General features: G+C 38.6%; 1 protein-coding gene across 6 annotated transcripts; it reads left to right on the top strand.

Moving 5' to 3' along the window:
• The first annotated feature begins 569 nt into the window (after window positions 1–569).
• bod1 (biorientation of chromosomes in cell division 1) lies at window positions 570–26,445 on the top strand. 6 transcript variants are annotated; one of them, XM_063053561.1, is made up of 5 exons: window positions 570–4,354; window positions 7,337–7,461; window positions 8,762–8,949; window positions 12,618–12,689; window positions 14,185–16,009. In XM_063053561.1, the coding sequence occupies exons 1-4, from the start codon at window positions 4,235–4,237 to the stop codon at window positions 12,647–12,649; spliced, it is 465 nt and encodes a 154-aa protein (XP_062909631.1). In that variant the 5' UTR covers window positions 570–4,234; the 3' UTR covers window positions 12,650–12,689; window positions 14,185–16,009. The 6 variants fall into 6 exon arrangements, 4 of the variants coding, with proteins under 4 accessions (XP_062909631.1, XP_062909633.1, XP_062909632.1 ...); XR_010018653.1 differs by adding an exon at window positions 23,914–26,445 and having other exon boundaries at window positions 577–4,354; window positions 12,618–14,263; XR_010018654.1 differs by lacking the exon at window positions 12,618–12,689 and adding an exon at window positions 23,914–26,445 and having other exon boundaries at window positions 587–4,354; window positions 14,185–14,263.
• Window positions 26,446–26,730: the final 285 nt, after the last annotated feature.

The raw sequence follows: 26,730 nt of genomic DNA, 5'->3' as shown, positions 1-26,730 counted from the left end.
CTGTAAATTCAATATTTATTTCACATCTTATGCAAAAGGTTACTGATATTTTATTGTCTAGTTTCCCTCTTAGCATTCTCAATAACAGTTCTTATTTATTGCCCTGACCACAAAGTGACAAAGACGATGTAATGTACCTCGTGACATGATCTGATTCAAACAGATTTGGAACTTCTCAGATCGTATTACTGCTCTGTGAGAAGTCAGCTAATATTAGCTGCAACACTCATGGGTGCAGTCAATTGCCCTCAGAAGCTTGACTAGAATTAGTACAAAGTTCACTAAGACTTGCTCACTGGAACTTCCTTGACTCACTGCAACTAAAATTGCCCGTGTCTGCAAGTGCGGGTGTAAGTAAAATTAAAATTGGCTGCAGGGATTCAAGTATTTATACTTCAGCATTAAATCAGCTGTAGGCAGAGAAAAGGAACAAATGTGTGGCATTACTGCCTTTTCACTGTTGGCTCTTGGTTTGAAACTGCTGTAGGTTAAGAAACTGAAAGCACCTTCTGATGCCTGCCTCATTACCTCCTGGAATCAGCGATGAATCCCCAAAATTCACAATCCACAAGAGAAATTACTGTGATTTTAACAGATCTTTGTGCTACTAACATTTTCTTTGGGTGCTATTACTCATTATAAAAATGTTGCAGACGGGCACAAGTAACTATTTGACCAGGTGAGGCAAGTGGAGGTAGAATGTTTTGTATGTTCAAGTTTAAATTTATTGTTTTCACAGGCATAAATGCATAGGATATAAATAACATGAAAACTAGCTTTTGCGGCAGCAACATTATTACAAGGACAAACACAAGTTAACATAAACTTAACTGAACATGAATTATACATAAATTACACATGTAAGTCCAACTACTATTGACATGACAAATAGATCCTGTATCCAAATCCACATTCTAATGAAGAGTTTTTGAACTGAAATGTTAACTGTTTCGCATGTGTAGCTGCTAACCAACTTTCTAGATATTTCCATCTGGATATTATGTTTATTCTGCCTTTTAATGGTCAAATCCAATGCACAAGAATATCCATAACTTGTTTCTGTCTGTTTAACAACAAAGCTACAGGAAGAGCAGGAATGGAAATAACAAGTAATCGTGTACAGGGCACTGATCAGTTCTGAAGATGAGGGAAGATTAATATTCTACATTTAATCCTGTCTGAACCCTGGCTAAATCATTGTGACCACATACGGAATTAAAAATTTACTTGTGATTGGAATGTACGTATATTTATTTGGTTAATTCACAGGTTGCATCTGTGGTAAAGAAGGCAAATGCAATGTTGACATTTATGTCAAGGGGAATAGAATATAAAAACAAGGATATAATGCTGAAGCTTTAGAAGACACTAGTCAGGCTGCACTTGGAGTACCATCAACAGTTTTGGGCCCCTTATCTCAGAAATGATGTATTGTCATTGGAGAGAGTCTAAGATGACTCCAGGAATGATGGGGTTAACATATGAGGAGCATCTGGCAACTTTGGGCCTGTACTCATTGGAATTTAGAAGAATGCGTGGGGATCTCATTGAAACCTACCAAATGTTGAAAGGACTAGATAAGGTGGATGTGGAGAGGATGTTGCCTCTGGTGAGGATATCCAGAACTAGAGGGCACAGCCTCAGGGGCAACCTTTTAGAATAGAAGGAGGGAGGAATCTTTTTAGACCAAGAGCGGTGAATCTGTGAAATGCTCTGCCACAAACTGCGGTGGAGGCCAACTCTGTGGGTATATTTAAGCGGAGATTCCTGGTTGGTTGGGGCATCAAGGGATATGGTGAGAGGGCAGGCGTATGGGGTTGAGTGGGATCTGGCATCAGCCATGATGAAATGGTGGAGCAGACTGAATGGGCTGAATGACCTGATTCTGCTCCTATGTCTTATGGTCTTATGACCTCTGTCATAGGCTGGATCAAAGTTAGTGATAAATCAGCATATAAGAGGGAAATCGAAAATCCGGCTGAGTGGTGCCACAACAAAAACCTCTTGTTCAATGTCAGCAAGACCACGGAGCTGATTATTGACTTAAGGAGGTGGAAACCAGAGGTCCATGAGCCAGTCCTTATGGGAGGATCAAAGGTGGAGAGGATCAGCAACCTTAAATTCCTCAGTGTCATCATATTAGAGGAACACTCCTGGGATCAGCACATGAGTACAATGACAAGGAAAGCACAGCAGTGCCTCTACTTCCTCAGGAGTTTGCAAAGATTTGGTACACCTAAAACTTTGACAAACTTCTATAGGTGTGTAGTAGAGAGTATATTGACTGGCTGCATCACAGCCTGGTATGGAAACACCCAATGCCCCGAATGGAAAATCCCACAAAAAGTAGTGAATTTGGCCCAGTCCATCACGGGTAAACCCCTCCCCATAATTGAGTGCATCTACACAAAATGTTGTCACAGGAAAGCAGCACCCATCTTCAGGGCCCCCCACCACCCAGGACATGTTCTCTTCTCGCTGCAGCCCGGAGCCTCAGGACTCAGACCACAAGGTTCAGGAACAGTTATTATTCCTCAACCATCAGGCTCTTGAACCAAAGGGGATAACTTCACTTGCCACATTATTTTTCATGTTCCCACAACCTATGGACTCACTTTCAAGGTCTTGTCATCTCATGTTCTAGATATGAATTATTTATTATTATTCTTTCTTTCTTTTTTTATTTGTACAGTTTGTTGTCCTTTACACAGTGGTTGAACTCCCAGTTGGTGTGGTCTTTCACTGATTCTATTATTGTTATTATTCTGTTATGGATTTTTAAATATGCCCACAAGAAAATTAATCTCTGGGTTGTATATGGTGAGATATATACACACACTTTAACAAAAAATATACATTCAACTTTGCCTGAATCCAAGAGGAAAGGAAGAATAAAATGATTAAGCAGCTCTGCTGCCACCAAGTGGATGATAAAATATAAATTCACACGTTTTGTTTTCCAGAATTTAAACTTCAACAAAACATAATTGTTTTGTGCTATTCATTACTTTGCTGATTACTTTTAGAAAATGGAAGCAAGAGCATCAGACATTGGAATAGAATTAGGCCATTCAGCCCATTGAGTCTGCTCCCCCATTCCATCATGGCTGATTTATTACCCCTCTCAACCCCATTCTCCTGCCCTCTCCCCATAACCTTTGACACCCTGACTAATCAAGAACCTATCAACCTTCGTTTAAAATACACTTAGTGAATTGGCCCCCCACAGCAATTAATTCCACAGAATCACCACCCTCTGGCTAAAGAAATTCCTCCTCATCTCTGTTCTAACTGGACATCCCTGAGGCTGTGCTCTCTAGTCCTAGACTCCACCACGATAGGAAGTATCCTCTCAACATCCACTCTATCTAGGCCTTTCAATGAGATCCCCCCCCCCTTATTCTTCTGAACTCCAGTGAGTACAGACCTCGAGCAAACCATCAAATGATCCTGTTAACCCTTTCATCCCCGGAACCATTCTCGTGAACATCCTCCGGACATGACCGTGTACGTTTCCTCCCACAGTCTAAAGACGTACCGGTTAGTAGGTTAATTGGTCATTGTAAATTGTCCTATGATTAGGCTTGGATCGAATCGGAGTTCACTCGGGTGGCGCAGTTTAAAGGCCAGCTCTGCACTGTATTTCTAAATAAATAAATTATGAAGGATCCTATCCACACTGCTCATGGACTGTTTGTCCCACTCTCATCAGGATGGAGGCTACGTAGCTATCTTATGTATTTAGATTTATTGTGTGTTTAAATCACTGTGTTCTTAGTGTACTTTTTATATGCTGCACCAGATCCGAAGTAACAATGACTTGGTCCTCCTTTACACTTGTGCACCGGAAATGACATTAAACAATCTTGAATCCACTGACTTTGAGAGAAGTTCAAGCACAAACTAGCGGGACGCTAACTGGATCTCAGCAAGTGCTCACTTGGAACCCAAGCAGAGGTGGAGGTGGGGGTGCGGCACGAATGGTTGCACCGCCACCTGGGAATTGGAGTTTATTGATCTCGGCCAGAACCTGCCAGCTGTAAACTACACTTCCCAGAAGGAACCGCAGTCCATCGGTGCATGCTCGATGTTCCGTTTCTCTCGGCTACGGAGCGGAAGTAGTAAATGATCAGCAAGTGAACCCGAGTGGGATTCATGAACAGTCCACCCTCTCCGCACCGCTCACGGCTCCGTTATATTTAAATCTGCATCCTCCGTTCACCGCCCGACTGCAATGGCCAAGAACCTGCCGCCTGAAGATCCGAACTTGATAGCCAAGATCGTGGATCACCTGAAGAACCGCGGCCTGTTTGACGAGTTCCGCAGAGACTGCCTGGCTGATGTCGACACCAAGGTGAGAACGGCAGCCCCCAGCCTAGGCCCTCTCCTCCTCCTCAGCGGCGATGGCTGGGCTACGGGCTACGGACTGCCGGCCGCCGGCGACCTGTTGCGGGGCTCTCCGACCGTCGGAAGTGACGCCATCGCGGTTTGGGTTGTGGAGCCGCGGAACTCGGGCGGTGATGGACCTCCAGCCGCGCCAACGTCGGCCGTCGCTTCCTTCACGTTTAACCCCTCCCCTCGAGCTGCCGTGCGGGCGGGGTGCGGAGCCCTAGGCCTCGGGGCGGCGATGGAATTCCAGCCGCGCCCATGTCGGCAGTCCCGTCCTTCACGTACAACTCCCCCCCCCACCGCCTCCCCATTGCCCTGGCCTCAGTCCATTGTTTGTCCTCTGGTCCCTGTCCTTCTATTGTGGCATTTCTAGGTCATGCGAGTATAAATTAAATTGAGCAGAACATGTACGACCATTGAATAATTAAGTTTATGGCTGATCTGATGGTTGCTTCAACTCCTTACCTGGTAACATTTAACCCATTCGTTCATCAAGAATCTCTACGTATCTAACTCTACCTTAAATATACCATAAGATATAGCAGCAAAATTATGCTATTTGGCTCATCGAGTCTGTTGTGCCAATCAGTCTTGGCTGACGTTTTCAGCCCTATTCACTTTCTTTCTGTAATCCTTAACCCTCCATGCCAATCAAGAACCTATAAATCTCTGCCTTAAATGTAGCCAATGACTTCGCCTGCACAACACTCGGTGCCAAGAAGTTCCACAGATGTTTAAGCACTCGCTTTTGAGGGAGAGAGGTCTCTCACATTTTCATCCTTCGGCTACTTCTCCTCTGCTGTGTTTCCTCCATCTGTATTCAACTCAATGACTGACATTCTTGGAGAAAGAATATTAGAGATAGCCACCCCAGGGAACTTTCTCACAATGCTTAGCAGTCAAGAAATTGTGATTGAGACCTAACAAACTGATCCAGTTGCATAAATTATCCAAAATAAAAGGAATCGATATTTAATCATACGTGACTAAAATGATAGCTGTTCATATTTCTTTTAAACTTCGCTATTAATGCAAAAATAGGATAAGTGCTGTCAGTGAATCAGAATGTAATGATCAATTGCAAAGTTCAGCTGACGGTATAAATTGCTTTGCTTTTCTAATTTATCATTCTCCAAGGCACTGAATTGCTTTGCATCTCAGTTTGCTGATAACCATCCGGTCGACATCTGATATGAATTCTGTTTGAAGTTTTCCCAGAAAATATTGCAAATTGTTCAGCAAAATGTTAAGGCCCTGCATGATATTTTTAACAAATAGAAATCCTTTTTATTGAAACAAGCTTTTAAAAACTTGCAGGGTGCTGACTGAATTGTTTAAATAAGATATAACAGCAGGCACAATGTAACCCCCAGTAACTGAACTCAGCGACGTGGGTCACTTGAAAATTATTTGAGTAAATCCGAAATGTGTGAATAAAATATGGTGTGAAATTTATTACCATTATTTTTTCAACTTCTATATTTTACAGAAAGATTATTTGAAAATAACTCAAGAGAAATGCTGAATTGTAGCGATTATGAGAAGGGGTGAAATAGTATTTTTAAATTAGCTGCATTAATTTTCTGGATTGGATAGAATTTGGGAGGAAATACGTATTGTTTAATATTAGTAATTTTGCACCTCGTAAGTAGATTGATTGATTTGCAACAGCCACCATAACAAGAAATGTGGCGTTCTCCCTTTTGAATGTTGTATTTATCCTTTTTTGACACTTTGTGTGTGTGTGTATATAAAAAAAAGCACCATAAAATGATTTCGGAGCCACTGCATAAGTGTGTAAATCTATCCCTGTATTTATTTACACTGCATGGCTTTTACGTCAAACATTTATAAAAGTTACTTGGTTAGTGAATTTGAAGATAAGATATAAATTATAAAAGCAAAATTTCTGGCGTTCAGTTTTATTTCTAAAACAGTGTTCAGCTCTGTTGCCCTTGTAGGAAACTGGTCTGAATTCAAAGTCAGAACTTTTTTCATTTAAAAAAGATAGCTTGCTCTTAAAGCAATGAGCACTCAAGAAGCATATATGCAGAGAGCATATATGCTCTCTGTTAAGATTGTCTGTTAAGATTTCTTTTGGGCAGATTTTAAACTCTCACAAATAGTGAGCTCTGAAACTTGCTAGGTGATTCCTATGCTTTCCTCAGTTACATTCCAGATACCTTTTTGGATGCATTATTACCAAAGATGGAAAAATCCCTGTCTGTTGTTTTTAATTGGGGCAGCCATGTCACCAGGCAGACCAGTATCCTTGCTGGACGTCAACCCTAGATTTAGAGCTGTCACCATTTACCGAGGATGTCTGAAATGTGACCTAAAGCCATCTGTTTTGATCTGATTAAGCACACTGCAACCAAGCTAGTGATAACATTGTGGGAATGTGAGTATCCTGCTGAATGTTGGCTCAACGTTTTCATCCACAAACGTTTGTACATGGGAGGCAAGAATATCACACATTTATAAAAATTCATCCAACAGTTTAAGTACATTGCCAGATGTTGAGTTTCCCAACTCATCTATTTGTATCAGATTAAACTGTAGAGTAAGATGATTGTTGAATGCTGTCCTGGTATTTCTATTGGTCTCGGGCAACAAGTGATATTTATACAGCACAGAAACAAGCTCGATTTTCCCTCGACCACATCGAGTTACTTCACATTCTACCACTCATCTCTACATGCTAGGGGCAATTCACAGTGGCCAATTGACCTATTCGTGAGGTAATCTTTAAGAGGTGAGAAGAAAGCAAGGCCCCTTACAACCCTAAGAAAACTTCCCAAGTTTCAGGGAGAACATGTAAACTGTGTGCTGTGTGGGGAGGGGAAGGCTTTGTATCAGTTTTGAGTCTTCTGAGACTTTGGGAAGAAGCATGTTGTGCATAAATATATTTTTGAACTATTAACATTTTTAATCTAATTTTATGTAGCCAGCATATCAGAATCTCAGACAGCGAGTTGATAATTTTGTCTCCAATCATTTGGCTAATCATGAGTGGAATCCAAGCCTTAACAAAAATCAGCTGCGTAATGAGCTTCGACAAAGGGTCTGTAAGTGAGTACATTAAGTAAGCTCCACAGAATTGTTAATTTCTTTTTAAGTTCAAAGCAAAACATGTTGATTGGCCCTGCCATCAAAGGTAATACAGCAGTACTTAATTGCATTGTTATTCAGTGTAACAAGAGACATGCTGCTATCATCTGTTTAAATTTCTGCAACTAATATCAGCTGACTTCTCACAGAGCAGCAATTTTTAGGTTAATAGTAAAAATGATTTTAAAGGATTTATGAAACCTTTACTGAATTCAAAGGTTTACTTTTAATTGTTAGCACGCAAATTACTTTGGTACTTTTTAAATATTTACTTTTTTCCCCCTCATACAAAAATGATGAATCTTAAACATAGAGCTTGTTTGATGAAGGGTTGCTCATTTGAAACATTAACTGTTGCTGCTTAACCTGCTGTACTTTTCCAACATTTTGTGTTTGGTTTGTATTTCCAGCAGTACAGTTTTTGTTTTGCTCCAATATCAAACATCACAGTGGTATTTTTTTCTTAAGATTTCCTCACTTGCCTTTCGTGCTGCTACTTGTGCTGTAATGGTATCTCTGCACATTTTTCAGCTTGCTAATTCCTTCAACAAAGGGGCATTTGTTGGGAGGGTTAAGGAATGGGGAGGGGAGTTAGATGTGTAAAAAATACATTGTAACCTTTGACCAAATTAATCTTTTCATTGAACTACTGCTTTCTTTTTGTGCAAATGTACAAAGGAGTCAATTTTGAGTTCTATTATTTTCAAGCTTTGTTTAATCATGGTCTAGTTAAAATTTAAAGATTTATGTAGGCCAAATTGGATTTTGTTTCAAATTACACTTGTGCTTTTGAGATTACCTGCAAATTTTCTTTCTTTTAGTTAAAATAGCATTTCTCTTTTTTTTTTATCTGGTATTCAAAAGTGGAAAATGTTGCTTACCAACTTGTGCCCTAATAACTTCTACTGAAAACTCCTTTCATATAATTTGTGTATTATAATTTTTGTTTTGAATGCAGTTATTGCTATGAAGATCTCTGATAGTGGCAATAAAAAGCACTGAGCTTTGCTTGATAGGCAATTGAATGCTTTTAGTTTCCAATCCATCTTTATTGTGTGCTCAGCTTTGCCAAAACTGTTCACAGCTACAAGAAGTTTTTGTAACATTGGTTTTGGTTATGTGTTACAAATGACATGGTAATGTTAGGCATTTTCAGTTTTCTGCATGGAATTAGTGTTCCTTTTTCTTGCATATGAAAATTTGATTCTGAGAAAGTTTGTTTCATGAGTATGCTAAAATTAATTACATTTGCACCTCACAGATCAGGAATGTTGGAATCTGGCGTGGACAGAATTATTTCTCAGGTCGTAGATCCGAAGCTGTATCACATATTCAAACCTCAGATAGAGAAGGCAGTTCATGAATTCATGGCGACAGAAATGAATGAAGAAATTGTGCCAAATCCTCCACAGGAGCCTGAAAAACAGGAGCTCTCTGCTCCAGCTTCAGGTACACCTTGAGGTCTTGTATCATGTTTGTTTTCTATTTATAATGCCTCACTTTTAGTCATTAAAACCCATTTAAAGCCTCTCTGCATCTTTATCACATCTCTCATTTTTACTCCTACTTTGTATCACCAGTAAAATTGGAAGTATTATACTTGGTACTCTAATATAAATATAGATTATGAACATTGGCCCCAACATTAATCCTAATAGCACCCAACCAATTTTAGCCTCCAAACTTGAAAATCGACTATTTATTTTCGATCTATATTTTGTCGTTAACTAATATATAAAACCACAAATCCTATTTATTCTAAATAATAGCCACTTGTGGCACTTAAAAATAAAATATTCCAGTTCTCACTTATCTACAACTAGTTCCAGCCTCAAGAAATATAATAGATATGTTTCTGATCAGCTACTATCAACATATCACCTGTGGAACCAGACGAGCCAGCACACTTGGCCACTGTTATACCACCATCAAGAAGCTTACCGTGCCAACCCACACCTGCAATTTGACATATCCGATCACCTTGGCTGTACTTCTTTTCCTGGCATATAAGCAGAGACTAAGGACTGCAGTTCCAGTGCTGAGGAGTGTGAGTGTATGGTCAAAGGAATTGTGGATTGGACTATATTCTGATCTGAATGAATATACCACAGTTGTTACCTACTTCATCAAGACTGGTGTGGATGAATGTGTGCCTTCGAGAGCATACTGGACATGCCCAAACTGGAAGCAATGGATGAACCAGGGAATTCAGTTTGCTGAGGAATAGATCTGTGGTGTTTAAGACTGGTGATCCTGAGCTCTACAAGAAGTTCAGATATGTCCTATGGAATGCTACCTTAAAGGGAAAAAAAGCAATTCTGAGTGAGGTTAGAGACAAAATCAGATGTACGTCAGCTATGACAGGGTTTGTAGACCATTACTTCCCATAAGGTGAAACCTAACATCATGAATGGCTGTGATGTTTCTCTCCCCAATGAACTGAATGCCTCTTATGCATACTTTGAAGGGAGAATAAAACTATACTGTGTGAATCCCTGCCAGATATGGCAACTCTGATATATGTATCTCACAGGCAGGAGAGTGAAGAATCACAAGGTGTCAGGTCCAGATGGTGTACCTGGCTGGGCACTGAAAACCTGTGCCAACTAAATGGCGAGAGTGGTAAAGGACATCTTCAATCCCTCACTGTAGAAATTGGAGGTTCCCTCCTGCTTCAAAATAGCATCGATCGTACCAGTGCGCAGGAAGAGTAGAGTGAGCTGCCTTAACCACCATAGCCCAGTAGCACTGACATCTACTGTGATGAAGTGCCTTGAGATGTTGATCATGATTAGAATTAACTCCTGCTGGAGCCACTGCGATTTGCCTACAACCATAACAGTTCTACAGTAGCTACAGACTCACTGGCTCTCACTCGTCTTTGGATCACCTACACAACAGCTGTACATAAATTAGGCTGCTGTTTATTGATTACAGTTCAGTGTTCAACACCCTGATCTCCTCAATACTAATCAACAAATTTCATACCTCCCTCTATAGCTGGCTTCTTGAAATCCTTATCAGGATTCCACAGTACGTGCAGGTCGGAAATAACATTTTACTGATAATCAACTTGCATAGCTCAAGGATGCATGAATAACCCGCTGTCTTACTCTCTACATTCATGTCTGTGGCTAGGCACAGCTCAAATGTCATTTCTAAATTTACTGATGACACAACTGTTGGCAGAATCCCAGATGGTGACAAGGAGGTGTACAGGAGTGAGATAGGTCAGCTGGTTAAGTGGTGTCACAACAAAAACCTTGCACTCAATGTCATTTAGATGAAGGAATTGATTGTGGGCTACAGGAATGGGAAATTAGGAGAACACAGCAGTTTTCACTGAGGGGTCAGCAGTGGAAAGTGTGAGCAGCTTCAAGTTCCTGAGTGTCATTGTCTCTGAAGATCTATCCTGAGCCCAGCATATTGCTGAAGTTACAAAGCAGGCTTACCAGTGGCAATATTTCATTCAGGGTCTGTTACATCACCAAAGACTCTAGCAGATTTCTACAGAGTACAATGGAGAGCCATCAGACTGTTGGCATCTCCGTCTGATATGGTGGCACCAAATGTACAGGATTGGAAAAGCCGCAGAAGGTTGTCAACTGAGGCAGCTCCATCATGGGTACTAGTCTCCCCACCATCAAGGACATCCTCAAAGGGTGATGCCTCAAGAAAGTGGCATCCAACATGAAGGACTGGCACCATCTAGGACATGCCCTCTGCTCATTGCTACCATCAATGAGGAAGTACGGGATCCTGCACACTCAATGTTTCAGGAGCAACTTCTTTATCTCTGCCATCAGATTTCTGAATGGTCCATGAACATCATCCCTCTACTTTGCTCTATTTTTACACTATTTATTTATTTGTTTTAATTTATAGTGATTTTTGTGTATTGCATTGTACATTTGCTGCAAAACAACAAATTTCATGATATGTCACTGATAATAAATCTTATTGGTCAGGGCATGAAGGGATACTGGTGGGAAGGCAGGAGATTGCAGCTGAGAGGAAAAATGGATGGGCAATGCTGGAGCAGATTCGATGGGCCAAATGGCCTAATTCTACTCCTGTGTCTTATGGTCTTACTCTGATTCTGACCTTTGTACAGATATGCTCCACATTAACAGTTTGGGGCCTATAATTGTTTTATGCCCTTACTGTTTCAGCAACCCACATTAGTTCTACTTAGCTTTCCTAGTTAATATTCTTTCACTCTGATTGTTGACCCATGTTCATAGTCATTCCTTTTGTTTCACTTGAGATACTTCTTTTCTAACATTTATGTATCCTGCTATATTTAATTCCAATCTTATTCATTTTGCAACCACATCTCTGTAATAGCTATTGTATAATATCCATTCATTTCTCAGTGCTTTTAATTCAGCTGTCTTTTTATGAATTCTCTATGCTTTTAGTAAAAAAAAATAGTCTTCAGTTTGGACTGACTCTAATTTGAAATGTTCCCTTTTTCTTTGGTGCTCCATTCCTTCCTGAGTGGTTGTGGTTGTTAATGGAGTATGATATCTCCTTGTCTTTTATGCCTGTAAATTTCCCTCAACGGAGCCCCAATGGCCATTGGGTTATCCCCACACCCCTACCTCCCACTTATCTACAGCCCTAGTGATTAGTTTTTCTAAGCCATAGATTGCAGTTGCATCTTCTTGCGAGAATAGTGCCAATGTCCATGAAATAAAAACACTGAACAGGTCAGGTAGCAATCATGGAAAGAGAAAGAGATGGTTTCAGTTTTGATACTCTCCATCTGAATAAATGATACTTGATGTGCTGAGTGTTTCCAACATCTTTGTGTTTATAATAGATGTCCATTATCTGAATCTTTTTTCTTTTCTGGTGCTCATGAATTACAACCAATTCCACCACAACAAATCTTTGAATCACACATGGAAAGCTTTTTTTAAAATTCCATAACCTGGAAATTAATAGTTGAAATGTGTTACTAAGCAGGTTAACTAATTTTGACTTAATATACTAATTTGGTTTATCTTGATTAACGTGAATGAAAGAGTATATGCCAACTTTGTTAAAATAGATAAAGCTCATATTTTAAATCTAACTGTGTATTTAGTATTGATTTTTTTTTTCTTTTACAGGTAACTCTTCAAAGGCCCTAGCACCAGCATAAAAATGGCTCTTTTCTACCTTCAACTGTAGTTGCACAATCAGTTAAGAATAAATTTGACTATGGGACAAAGATGCTTATCTAGGATTAACCAAGATAAATGTTGTTTATAGTTTACACTAGCATTGCTACGTCATTATATGGAATAGGAAAAGTGATGAGAACTAAACAATGAAGAAAAAGTATTATTTGATGGATCTTAATTACTGTCACAGAGATTCAGTAAGAACAGATGCTCAGATGCTTTTGGCAATGCTTGAAATTTTGAAGAGAAACTAGAGTGAATGAAGAAATAGCTATAGTATAACTGGACTTTCATTGAAGGAGGACATGTACTGAAGAGATTTTTTTAAAATGAGAAATAGGCAACCTTCCCAAAAAGGTAGTTCACTTTTCTCAGAGCATATTGCGCATTTAACCCTTTGAGGATGGCAACAAATTTTTATGGGTTCAGAGAATGCTGAAAATATCTATTCTGTGGCTTTGTTGTCATCCCTGAAATGCTTCTGCACTGGAGTTTCTATCTCCAAAGGATTGATGCAGTTGTTATAATTTATTTCCTGTATTTCAATTAGATCATTAAACATTGAAAAGTAGTTAATTACTCAGCTGCTTAACCTGTCCAGCACTGTATTTGGATACTTTTTTTCCTGTGTTACACATTTTTGTAAAAACCTTGAGGATAGATCGGGTGATGTTTAATTATTACAGGTGACATACTTTTTCCCCCTTTGGTTCTGTTCAAAACAAGCACATAATGTCATAACATCTTGAAGATTATAAGAACAATAATTATTGTGAGACAATTATTCTCAAATATTTTGAGAGAAATACATCACTATATACTAGTTTCTGGTAGCAAAGAAACAAAGCTACAGCTTTCTCCATCCTTCCTTCTATACCATAGCAAAAAGGTATAACCTCCCAGTTACCAGTGAGTTTATGGAAGTACACACTTGCCGTGCCTGGAAATTTATTTTCTTCATAAATTTTTAAATTTACTCTTTCCTTTGTAATACGTGACAGTTTAGATTTTATGCAACTATTTCTGCCTGTTTTTCACTGAAGTGCATAATATTCCACAATCTAAATACAACAGCACTTTAGGCATGAAAATGAACCTGGTGGTTCATATTCATGAAGTAGTCTTGCAGCATCTGGGCATACCATCATGTTGTGTAACTATAATTTAAAAACTTGGCACAAGGATGAGACAATTAGAAAATTTCAAATTTGATTTCTGGTCTATGGTAACTTGAATCTTTATCAGGATGGGCCATGCTAATTGTTTCCAAGATAAATATTAGTATGATTTCTGCTCCTGGCATTCTCAAGTTTACAGTGAAATCAAATGAGAATGAGTTACGCTGCTACATTGTCCAGACAAATTGCAACTGTTTGGTTTCATAGTTGCTAATTTTCCATATGCCAGTGAATAGTCTAATGTGATTGGGGGGGGGGGGGGCGGAGGCAAAGTTATAAACCCCTAAGTTGTATGCATCTTTTAACTTAATATTTTATTTTGGTTTGTTTTTCAGGATAGTTTGAAGACTAATCTTGAAAACCTCCCTAGACATAACAGTTTTCCCCCACCCCCTCCCCACACCCCTTCCACAGGTTTGTTCATACTTTTTCTGAGATTTCTACATTTTCATTTAATTGTACTATCTTGGTTCTCATTGAGAAATTAACCATCTGAAATAAGCTGTTGTACCTTTTTGCTGCAGGTTTTGGCTTGTTTCAGAGAAAATGTCTTCATTGGTATTTATTTTAATATATACTCTGAAATGTTCTCTAAAACATCCGAAAGTGTAAGATTCAATTTGCTGCCAGTCTTATTTTTAAGTATCTACTTTCAAGTAACTGGAATTTGAAGTCATATTTGGAATGTCCCAATATTTCATTTTGGGACTTCCAAAGATAAAATGCTGTGCTTAAGCATTTAGATCTTTAAAGTAAGAGACTCTCTGATGAGTAGTGAAAGGAGTAGGTCTCTTTCATCGGCAGATCTTAAGAGTGCTCACCTGGTTCTTGTATGATTTGCAGATTTGTAGGCTTGAGTGTGCCAAATAATCACTAATTGACAATAACAGGTTCTGTTGAACTATTCAGACTGGTTTTGGTCAGCAGCAGAAAACCGGTAAAAGGAAAAAAAACACCATCACCAAATATGTGACATTTACAAAATATTTTTGTCTTGTTACCACTCCATAATTTTTAATCAAATCATTTGAAAAGTTCATGTTATTATTTTCAGTCATGGATCTTGATTTATAATAAGGCTAGAACTTCTAATGTGAAATAGAATATGGGAGTGAAATCCCAATATCTCAGGGGGTTTTCAAATTTTTTTTCAACATATATTTGATCTGTGGCCAATGTGTTGGTTGTTCCATTTTATGTTACATTCTTATAAAGATGAAGACATTATTGTTCCTCAAAATAAGTGGGTTACTTGCATTAGAAAGAGCAGTACTACACTTTGACTAGGTTAGGTACCTCCTAGTGCTTCCAAAATTTTGTACAGCTTCCAAATTTAGTTGAATCACTGGATCACCAAGATTATGCTCTGAGAATTTTGCACACTGGTAGTCCTTACTATTACTGGCAGTCATAACTATTCTTTCCATCTAGATTAAGAATGAACAGGGTATCCATTTTAAAAAAAAATTACAAATAATGTTGAATTATTGGTTCTAAACAAATTGTCGGGCTGGTCCCCTGCATATGATTACACATAGTTTGGTTGTTATTCACAGATGCACAGAGAAGCACCAGAGATTCTAGGATCTAGTGGTTATGATTTAAACTGTAGTACAAACCAAACTGGTTCATTGGGTCGAGTTGACCTATGTAATTTTGTTGCAGATTTTGTATGCGGGTTCTTTAATGCCCTGAATATCTTGTGACTTTGCTGTAATAGCTTACCTCCATAAATTTTCTACATGAGCTGCTAAAATTGTTAAAAGCAATGTTTGAGTCAACTTCACTTTTTTCTAGATAAGCTTCAGTTGAATTCTAGGTTCATTCATTCCACCTGGTAATAAAATGTTATATTGCTGTTGTATGAGGTTTACTGCTGAATCTTAACAGCTTTAATCTTTGAAGTTAAAAAATCCGCCTAAAAAATGAATCTAGTATCGATACTGAAATGGAGTACTGTGAAGTTCAATTATGTTTGATTTGTTTTTTAGAACCTAATCAACATTCTTTTGTATTTGAAAAAGATACCAAAATGTGATATTTGATTATTGTTATACTTTAAAAGTATATAGCTTTTCAGTAAATTCAATAACATTTGGAGCAATGTAGGTTGTCTTTTACCAAATAAAAATTTACACTTACATGAATTGTTCTGTTTAATTGTAGACTATACCTAATAAGCAATGTGTTTGTTTGTCACAAAACCCTTAAATGTAGATCATATCTGTCACTGTTACTTCTCAAGGATGTACCAGGAATAAAACTTATACTGTGGAAATGGTGACAGGGCAAATTCAGCGGTGTCAACTAATGACCTGGAGATAAAAGCTCAAATTCCATTATGGGCAGCCATGAAATTTCCATTTGATTAACTAAATTTATATATTTTTCAATAGACCAGTTTCAGGTGTGTTGATCAAGAAACTATTTGGATTTTTTTTAAGCTAGATTCACTAATATCTGGGAAAGGTAGTGTAATAAGTCGGCCTTTGTGAATCCATTCCACAGCAGTGTGATTACTGTAAGTGGCCAAGCAAGATGTAGAACTGCTGTGTTAATGAATGACATGGTTTATCACCTTTTCCTCCATGTTTGAAGGACAGCAATGCTAGCTGTGAGAACAGAACCCACATTCTGTCACTAATTGCTTTTCCAATAATGGAATCACCGTTGCCATTATACAGTAAGCGAAGTGCCTCATTGTAGAACAAACAAAAATGTTAACTTGCTCATACTGTTGCTGAGGGATGTTCAATCAAGAAAAATTAAATACATTTTAATAGATCTCCAGCTTAAAATGTGCAGGTTGCATAAATGAAATTCTATTTTTATCATAATTATGATTGGAATACACAAAAGTACAATTTTGCTATAGTAAATCAGATAAGTTACAAGCATTAAAATATGAACAGCAGGGAAATGAAGAACCTAAAGAAACACTTCTCCATTTTAATAAGCATTCTGTTAAATATTTTATCATAAGCCTTGCTCTTAATAAATATTGCCCACAGATTTTGTTATGGTTTGTGTTAAAGAATGCTGTGGATGAATATGACGGAGGGAGTGGCAGGGTTGTTCTTATTAATTGATAGTGCTGAAATAAAATTGTTAAAGTTGTAACAAACTCAAAAGCTGCAATATCAGCTCACTGCTCCTCACTGGAATCCTGGATAGTATGATTAACAGTTCATTCTGAAAAGAAAGGAATTTTAAAAATAAACTGGCTGTCGATTATTTATAATTGGTGATCAACCTATATTTTGCCAAACTGGATTAGACTTTTCTATTGTTAGCATTTAATAAAATGATTGACATGTTTGAGTTTTCAAGGGCTTGATTGAAAATTGTATTTTTAAATCACCTCAGATCATATTTTAAACAAAATAACATTTTTACAATATTGATGCCCCCATCTGTCAGAGCTAGCAAATGCCTACAAAGTTTAATATTCACATTTGAGATAAAAATGAATCGCCAAGTCAGTTCTCTGGCTTTGAGGGCCCTCACTGTAGCTTTTTTAAGTGAACGCACGTATGAAAATGCAAATGAGAAGCAAAATGAGGGATCTTGTTTCCTGCAGACTTCTCTGTTCTGTAAAAATTATTGCTGATTTGCATTCAAGTTGATTAGCACCTTTGCCCACTAACTCCAGCACCACTTTATTCTTTCCTGTCAGTCACCTTATGTACAGCCTAGTATCACTTAACTATCTTATGTTTTCATATTTTGGTGTTATGATTGTGTTCTTTACCTTTTGTGGGCTTTTTGAGGTGCATCGGATCCAGAGTAATAATTAATTTGTTCTCATTTTCTGAATACAAGTGTAAAGGACATTAACCAATCTTGAATCTATAAATCTAAGCCAACCAAAAATCTACCTATCTCTGTCGGTTATTTTCTCAATTGGTTTTTGAGTTGTCCCAAATAAGTAGCTGTCCTGATTAACCAATTATCAATTAACTGGAGTCCACTGTATTCAGAAGCATTAATTCCACTCCCCTTTGATGAGAAGAGTAGCAAAGACATTTTGCCATATTTTTGCTCATATTTTTATTATTTAAATAGTGATAATTAATAATGCCAGGTCATGCTCCTTCCTGTCCCCCACTCTTCCTTTCTAGTCCTGATGAAAGGTCTTCGTCTAAAATGATGACTGTTCATCTTCATCTATATCTGTTGTTGCTTTGCTGAGTTCCTCTAGTGTTTTGTGCATGCTCCTCCAGATTTCCAGCATCTGCAGTCACTCTTGGATGAGATTCTTTAGGGCAGGGGTCCCCAACTGGGGATCCATGGACTCCTTACTTAAAAGTATCGTTCCATGGCATTAAAAGGGTTGGGAACCCCTGTCTTAGGGTGGTGTTCACATTTATTTAAACCCCACTTTATGATAGTGTTCAAATCCCTTGACCAGTTGGGAAATGATAGCTTTCTTCTTCCTTCCCACTGCTCCCATAACAAAGTGAGCTATGGATTCAGGTTAGACAAGGCCTTGTTAAAGGTAATATTTTAATTGACTGCAAACCATTCAAATTACTTGTCACAAGTTCAGTATGGCAGGGCACTCAGGGAAGCAAAGCTTTCTGCTGGTTGGAGATACTCTGGGATTAAGTTGATGAAGGCTAAACTTAAACTGGAAAATGGTAGTAATGCAGAAATTCCTTCATAGAACATTGTATTATCTGAATTGAAGAAGCATATAGGGAAAGAAATGGGTGAAGAAATAGCAGCAATATTTATTACCTGATATCTACCAGGGATTGTAGAAAATCTGACATATTAGGAAGCCATTTGTTCCAACATGTCTGTTCAGGTCAAGAAGAGCTGCTCAGCCTACACTCACTCTCCTTCCAATTTGGAGTCCATGTCCTTTTGAATATCACAATATACATGCAAGTACGTTGTAAATGTGATGAAGGTTTTTGTCTCTACTACCCTTTCAGTCAGCAAGTTCTAGATCTTTACCAATTGCTGGATCATAAATATTTTCATTTAGCTCTTGCACCAAATACTTAAATGATATCGTTTGTGTAATCTTTCAATAAGCTCTGCATGATGTATTTAAAACATTATGAAAATAGTATGAATGCATATACAATTTAATTTTGACAACAGATTTCATTGTTTATCTTGTATCTGCTTTTGGCTAAATTGCTCAATAATAATATACAGCAAACAAAATCTATTACATTTTACAAAATGTTACCTTTCAATTTGGCGAGATTCTTCAGGTTTGTGTGTCTGAAGCCTGAAAACAAAATCCAACTAAAGTCTTTATATTCTACATAACTTAGATGAGGCCAAGTATTTTATGGTTCAACTGTAAAATCTTAAAATAGAATTAGAGCACATTTGGAAAGCGTTAAATGTCAATAGTTTACCTACCAATACAGACCCAGCTTGTAAAGTCACATTTCATCAGCACATCCAAGATTATATTCCATCTTAATGTTGCAATGAACTTTTTCTGGAATAGTATATTAACCTCTAGAAGTTGTCCTGTACTATTCCAAAGAGTTGAATGATGAGGCATGTAGCCTCATTCTTCAATTAGTGTTAACATGTTTGCTGATGCATCTGCATCTATTAACTACGTGTTAATATTAGCAAGTAGGTCTTGGGAAATTTGCAAAGAACACTCTGTTAACACTGTCAAACTTGTACACAAAAAAGACACATTTGATGTCAGCTAAGTGTAATAAGCTGTATGCCAGTCAATTTTCATGAAGTGAGGTGACTTGATAGAGATGATGAGGGATAGACTGAGTGAACAGCCAATGACCTTTTCCAGGTGCAGAAATGACTAATACAAGGGGGCATAATTTAAGGTGATTTGGAGGAAAGTATAGGGGGGATGTAAGAGGTACGTTTTTTACACTGAGTGATGAGTGTGTGGAAAGGCCTGCTGGGGCAGTGGTAGAGGCAGATGAGTTAGGGACATGGACCTGGATTGTGCTGTAATATTCTATGTTAAATAAGATGGGGGTAATGCCATTTGGAACTGTTGGTTGATAGATAAAGATCACCAGAAGATTGTGGTTGTCACCCCTACTTATTTTTTAATGGTGTTTGTGTTTGCACCAAGTACAATACATGGTTTTACACTTACTTTCATCTAAAACATGACACCTCTGGGAATGTGACATTTCTTCAGTATCCTGGAGGATATTTGGAAATCATCTTGTTTAACCTGTAATGACTAACTGATGTGGAAAAGTATGATGTGTACATAATTTTGGATTACATAAAGGTTGCCTGTACTGTTTTGAATTAAATGTGTGATCTCAATGGCTAAATTACTGTGGAATTAAACAGCTTGCTGATTCATAATGGCCTAGCTTGCTTAGCTACTGAGGCTTCTGTTGAAGAGACTAAAGAGTTGCATGTGATGAATACATAAATGTCTGGTGTGGGTCACAATGGGCCACTTTGTTACGGCTCCCAAGCTGCTTAATTATATAAGGAGACATGGAGCAATAAGGAACAACAAATCTCACAAAAGTAAGATTTTGGACAGCTAGCATGAAGAGCTGATAAAAGTGAACTTTACAAGATTAGCTGACCCAAACTTTCATTTATTTTGTCCATGCCTGTGCGTGCATCTATGGTAGATTTGTGAAAAGGGTCTCTTGTTTGAAGTGCATCAGAGATATTTTAAAAGTAAGTCATTATAGATTATAGAAGGGAAATTACACTTGACTGAATTGAGAGCTTTTGGTGATGAAACAATAAAAATCATTAATGATATGGACACTTGATATGCAAATTAACTTTAAAAGTTTGTCATTTATTTAGCTTTGTTGGCAGTAACATTAATTCATATGGGATTAAGGGAATGTGGAAATATGGCACAGAAAGCAGAACATGATGAGTTTTTCATCCTGGAGGTATGCTTGCAGTAGTGTCGGAGTCTGTTTTGGGGCCAGCTGTTCTTTTTGAAATGCATTAGTGATGTGAGTTTGGGAATAAAGGGTGTAATGTCAAATTCTGCAAATTCAAATGAAAATAGTAACAGGTTGCATCAATACAGAATGGTGAAATAGACAACACGCCAGATGAAATTTCAAGCCGAGAAGTATAAAGTGAAATACACCGGTGCGGAAAAAATGTAATATGAACTAATTAGCTCAGTTTTAAAAAAGATCTGCAAAAAAAAGGTTAAAGCATTCTTTGTTTTCATATGCATGGAATAAAGAAGTACATAAGTGAGTTGGGAGGATTATGCAGAATAGTGATGTTGTGGATAAAGGAAATAAGTGGCAGACGGGTCAGTAACCAGAGGACATTAATTTGTGTTGATTAACAAAAGATCAGAGGAAACAGGAAACATTTTTACACAGCTAATTAGTATGGGCTGGAATACAATGCCTGAAGGATGATAAAACCATATTCAGTCGCAAAATATACTTGGATAGCTACCAGAAGCCAAAAATATATTTATACAAAGCACTGAGAAAAGATTTAGAGAATAAAATTTACTGGATAATCCCACCATAAAGTCAAGCAGTTTATTCTTATTTCCTTTATCCAAAGCATTCACTGTTCTGAATGCCCCACCCCCGCATAAATCAATGTGGATATTAGCCAATCATATTATGATTTTCCAAGTGTCTTACCACTAATTAACATACAGTGGCATGCAAAAGTTTGGGCACTGCTGGTCAAAATTTCTGTTACTGTGAAGTTAAGTGAGTAGAAGATGAACTGATCTTCAAAAGTCATAAAGTTAAAGATGAAACATTGTTTTCAACATTTAAAGCAAGATTAGTGTATTATTTTTGTTTTGTACAATTTTAGAGTGGGGAAACAAAAGGAAAGGAGCACCATGCAAAAGTTTGGGCACCCCAAGAGATTTGAGCTCTCAGATAACTTTTACCAAGGTCTCAGACCTTAATTAGCTTGTTGGGGCTATGGCTTGTTCACGGTCATTGTTAGGAAAGGCGAGATGGTGCAAATTTCAAAGCTTTATAAATACCCTGACTCCTCAAACCTTGTCCCAACAATCAGCAGCCATGGGCTCCTCTAAGCAGCTGCCTAGCAGTCTGAAAATTAAAATTAATAATGCCCACAAAGCAGGAGAAGGCTATAAGAAGATAGAAAACCGTTTTCAGGTAGCCGTTTCCTCAGTTTGTAATGTAATTACAGTTAACAGGAATGGTGGAGGTCAAGTCAAGGTCTGGAAGACCAAGAAAACTTTCTGAGAGAACTATTCATAGGATTACTAGAAAGGTAAATCAAAACCCCCATTTGGCTGCACAAGACCTTCAGGAAGATTTAGCAGACTCTAGAGCAGTGGTGCACTGTTCTACTGTGCAGTGACACCTGCACAAATATGACCTTTGTGGAAAGGTCATCAGAAGAAAACTTTTCCTGCGTCCTCACCACAAAATTCAGCATCAGAAGTTTGCAAAGAAACATCTAAACAAGCCTGATGCATTTTGAAACAATTCCTGTGGACTGATGAAGTTAAAATAGAACATTTTGGCTGCAATGAGCAAAGGTATGTTTGGAGAAAAAAGGGTGAGATTTTCATGAAAAGAACACCTCCCCAACTGTTAAGCATGGGGGTGGATCGGTAATGCTTTGGGCTTGTGTTGCAGCTAGCGGCACGGGGAACATTTCACTGGTAGAGGGAAGAATTAGTTCAAATTAATACCAGCAAATTCTGGAAGCAAACATCACACCGTCTGTAAAAAAGCTGAAGATGAGAAGAGGATGGCTTCTACAACAGGATGATGATCCTAAACACTCCTCAAAATCCACAATAGACTACCTCAACAGGCACAAGCTGAAGGTTTTGCCATGGCCATCACAGTCCCCTGACCTAAACATCATTGAAAATCTGTGGATAGACCTCAAAAGAGCAGTGCATGCAAGACGGCTCAAGAATCTCATAGAACTAGAAGCCTTTTGCAAGGAAGAATGGGTGAAAATCCCCCAAACAAGAATTGAAAGACCCCTGGCTGGCTACAGAATGCGTTTACAAGCTGTGATACTTTCCAAAGGGGGTGTTACTAAGTACTGACCATGCAGGGTGCACAAACTTTTTCATTGGGCCCTTTTCCTTTTTTTGTTATTTTGAAACTGGAAAAGATGGAAATAAAGAAGTAATCTTGCCTAAAATATTAAAGGAATGTGTCATCTTTAACTTTATGCCTTTTGGAAATCAGGTCATCTTTTACTCGCTTAGCTATTCACAGTAACAGAAATTTTGACCAGGGGTGTCCAAACTTTTGCATGCCACTGTATGTCAAATTGACCTTTTTTTTCCTCTTTCCTTTCTTGAATGGTGGGATTGAAAGTAATGAAATATTGGGTGTCTTCCAATCCATTGGGCTCATTGCAAAATCTGGAGAATTTTAGAAGATCAAAGCCAATTATCTCAGCAGCAACCTTCCTTAAAACCTTAGATTGTAAGTAAGCAAGTTTGGAAAAATTTTTCAGTTTTTAAGTCCATTAATTTCTCCTGATAGCAGGACCACTACCCCTTATCATCTGACTGAGTGTGAAAGACCTGTGCTGATCAACTGCCTGAAATATTCACCAATGTCTTTAACCTCTCTGAGGTACCCAGCTTGGCATTCAATACTATCATTCCCTCAAAATTAATCAATAGGTTTCAAGACCTTGGCCTCAGTACTTCCATGTGCAATTGGATCCTCGATTTCCTCACTTGCAATCCCCAGTCAGTTGGGATTGGTAACAAAATCTCCTCCACAAGCTCCATCAGCACAGGTGCACCACAGGACTGTGTGCTTAGCCCCCGTTCTACTCGCTGTACACTTACAACTTTGTGGCTAAGCGCAGCTCCAATGCCATAGATAAGTTTGCCGATGACACCATGTCATTGGCTGAATCAAAGGTGGTGATGAATCAGCATCTAGGAGGGAGATTGAAAATTTGGCTGAGTGGTGCCACAACAACTACCTCTCACTCAATGTAGACAAGACCAAGGCTGATTATTGACTTCAGGAGGAGGAAGTCAGAGGTCCATGAGCCAGTCTTCATTGGGATGTCAAAGGTGGAGAGGGTCAGCAACTTTAAATTCTTTGGTGTTATCATTTCAGAGGACATGCACTGGACCCAGCACATAAGTGCAATTATGAAGAAAGCATGGCAGTGCCTCTACTTCCTTAGAAGTTTGCGAAGATTCAGCATGACATCCAATATTTCGACAAACTTCTATCGATATGTGGTGGTGAGTATATTGATGGGTTACATCACAGCCTAGAATGGAAACACCAATGCCCTTGAATGGAAAATCCAACAAAATGTAGTTAATATGTCCCAATCCATCAGGGGAAAAGCCCTCCCATGCATTGAGCATATCTACACAGAGCACTGACTCAGGAAAACAGAATTCATCATCAGGGACCCCCATCAGCCAGGTCATGCTCTCTTCTTGCTGCTGCCATCAGGAGGAAGGTACAGGAGCCTCAGGACTCTCACCACCAGGTTTGGGAACAGATATTACCCCTCAACCATCAGGCTCTTGAACCAGTGGGGGTAATTCATTCAACTTCACTTGCTCCATCACTGAATGATTCCCATAGCCTATGGGCTCACTTTCAAGGACTTCATTTCATGTTTCCAATATTTATTGCTTATTTTATTATTATTATTATTATTTTCTCTTTTATATTTGCACAGTTTGTTGTCTTTTGAACATTGGTTATCTGTCCACCCTGTTGGGTGCTGTCTTTCATTGATTCTATTATGGTTCCTGGATTTACTGAGTATGCCCACAAGAAAAAAAATGTCAGGGTTGTATATGGTGACATATATATACTTTGATAATAAACTAACTTTGAACTTTTGAACTTTCAACCATTCTTTATCCTCACAAGACCCTTAGTTTCCCTTTACTTTCACAATTATCTTTTTGTCTTCCATGGTAAAAACAAGTAGAAAATACTTATCTAATGTCACTATAATTTTATTATTTATTATTAGATAATTGTTGAACTCTTTACAGACTGTTTTAGGTCTCTTGCAATTTGAATCCCATATTCTATTTCCTCCCATCAATTTATTGGTCTAAAATCCTACCAAATATTGTGAATTTAAAAATCTTACATAGCCTTGTTATACTGTTCATTAAATGTGTAGTTCTCCCTGTTGAAGTTGACATAACTAAATTCTTCTGGGGAGTAAATGATTGCAAGTTCTTCACTGTGGGACTGTCGTGGCTAAACTGTTATGATTAAATAATAATATGTGCTTGGTCTGATGTTTATTTTCATGTTCGACCATACTAAGATATAACTCAGTCATCGTACTTTTGCCAGTTACCAGTATTTGTCAAGTGCTACTTCAGATGATCGTTAAGAATGCTCACACCAATGCATAAAACAACTACCAGCTGGAAAATTACAGTAATTCCATTTTAGGTCTGCATTATCTGATTTCTCCTTTTCTGTCAAGAAAGACAAATCATTATTGTCTTCAAAAATGCTTACCTTCTTCAGACCAAATAGGAATATTGCATCATAATTGTGGGTGGCTCGACAGCATAGTGGTTATCACAAGTGCCTTACAGTGCAGGTGACCTGGGTTCAAATCCCACTGCTGTCTATAAGGAGAGTGTATGTTCTCCCCGTGACCACGTGGATTTCCTCCAGGTGTTCCGATTTCCTCCCACGGTCCAAAGTCATACCGGTTGGTACATTTGTAGATTAATTAGTCATTGTGAATTGGTCCCACACAGGAGATTAGTGTGCAAACTTAAAGCACACGGTATTGGGGGTAAGGTATTGGTGTGGGTGGAGAATTGGTTAGCAGACAGGAAGCAAAGAGTGGGAATAAACGGGACCTTTTCAGAATGGCAGGCGGTGACTAGTGGGGTACCGCAAGGCTCAGTGCTGGGACCCTAGTTGTTTACAATATATATTAATGACTTGGATGAGGGAATTAAATGCAGCATCTCCAAGTTTGCAGATGACACGAAGCTGGGCAGCAGTGTTAGCTGTGAGGAGGATGCTAAAAGGATGCAGGGTGACTTGGATAGGTTGGGTGAATGGGCAAATTCATGGCAGATGCAATTTAATGTGGATAAATGTGAAGTTATCCACTTTGGTGGCAAAAATAGGAAAACAGATTATTATCTGAATGGTGGCCGATTAGGAAAAGGGGAGGTGCAACGAGACCTGGGTGTCATTATACAGCAGTCATTGAAAATGGGCATGCAGGTACAGCAGGCGGTGAAAAAGGTGAATGGTATGCTGGCATTTATAGCGAGAGGATTCGAGTACAGGAGCAGGGAGGTACTATTGCAGTTGTACAAGGCCTTGGTGAGACCACACCTGGAGTATTGTGTGCAGTTTTGGTCCCCTAATCTGAGAAAGACATCTTTGCCATAGAGGGAGTACAAAGAAGGTTCACCAGATTGATTCCTGGGATGGCAGGACTTTCATATGAAGAAAGACTGGATGAACTGGGCTTGTACTCGTTGGAATTTAGAAGATTGAGGGGGGGATCTGATTGAAACGTATAAGATCCTAAAGGAATTGGACAGGCTAGATGCAGGAAGATTGTTCCCGATGTTGGGGAAGTCCAGAACGAGGGGCCACAGTTTGAGGATAGAGGGGAAGCCTTTTAGGACCGAGATTAGGAAAAACTTCTTCACACAGAGAGTGGTGAATCTGTGGAATTCTCTGCCACAGGAAACAGTTGAGGCCAGTTTATTGGCTATATTTAAGAGGGAGTTAGATAAGGCCCTTGTGGCTATGGGGGTCAGGGGGTATGGAAGGAAGGCTGGGGTGGGGTTCTGAGTTGGATGATCAGCCATGATCATAATAAATGGCAGTGCAGGCTCGAAGGGCCGAATGGCCTACTCCTGCACCTATTTTCTATGTTTCTATGTTCCGTGATTAGGTTTGGTTTAA

The sequence above is a fragment of the Mobula hypostoma genome, chromosome 7 (assembly GCF_963921235.1).
Source record: "Mobula hypostoma chromosome 7, sMobHyp1.1, whole genome shotgun sequence".
Classification (NCBI taxonomy): Eukaryota; Metazoa; Chordata; class Chondrichthyes; order Myliobatiformes; family Myliobatidae; genus Mobula; species Mobula hypostoma.
Note: the sequence above shows the minus strand (reverse complement) of the source record. Positions and strands in the feature narration are given on the sequence as shown.

Excerpts from the sequence above, each read along its gene's own strand:
- bod1 (XM_063053561.1), top strand. The coding sequence starts at position 4,235 with ATGGCCAAGAACCTGCCGCCTGAAGATCCGAACTTGATAGCCAAGATC. Across the intron at positions 7,462-8,761 it reads CTTCGACAAAGGGTCTGTAA|ATCAGGAATGTTGGAATCTG; the intron begins GTGAGTACATTA and ends TGCACCTCACAG. Across the intron at positions 8,950-12,617 it reads GCTCTCTGCTCCAGCTTCAG|GTAACTCTTCAAAGGCCCTA; the intron begins GTACACCTTGAG and ends TTTCTTTTACAG.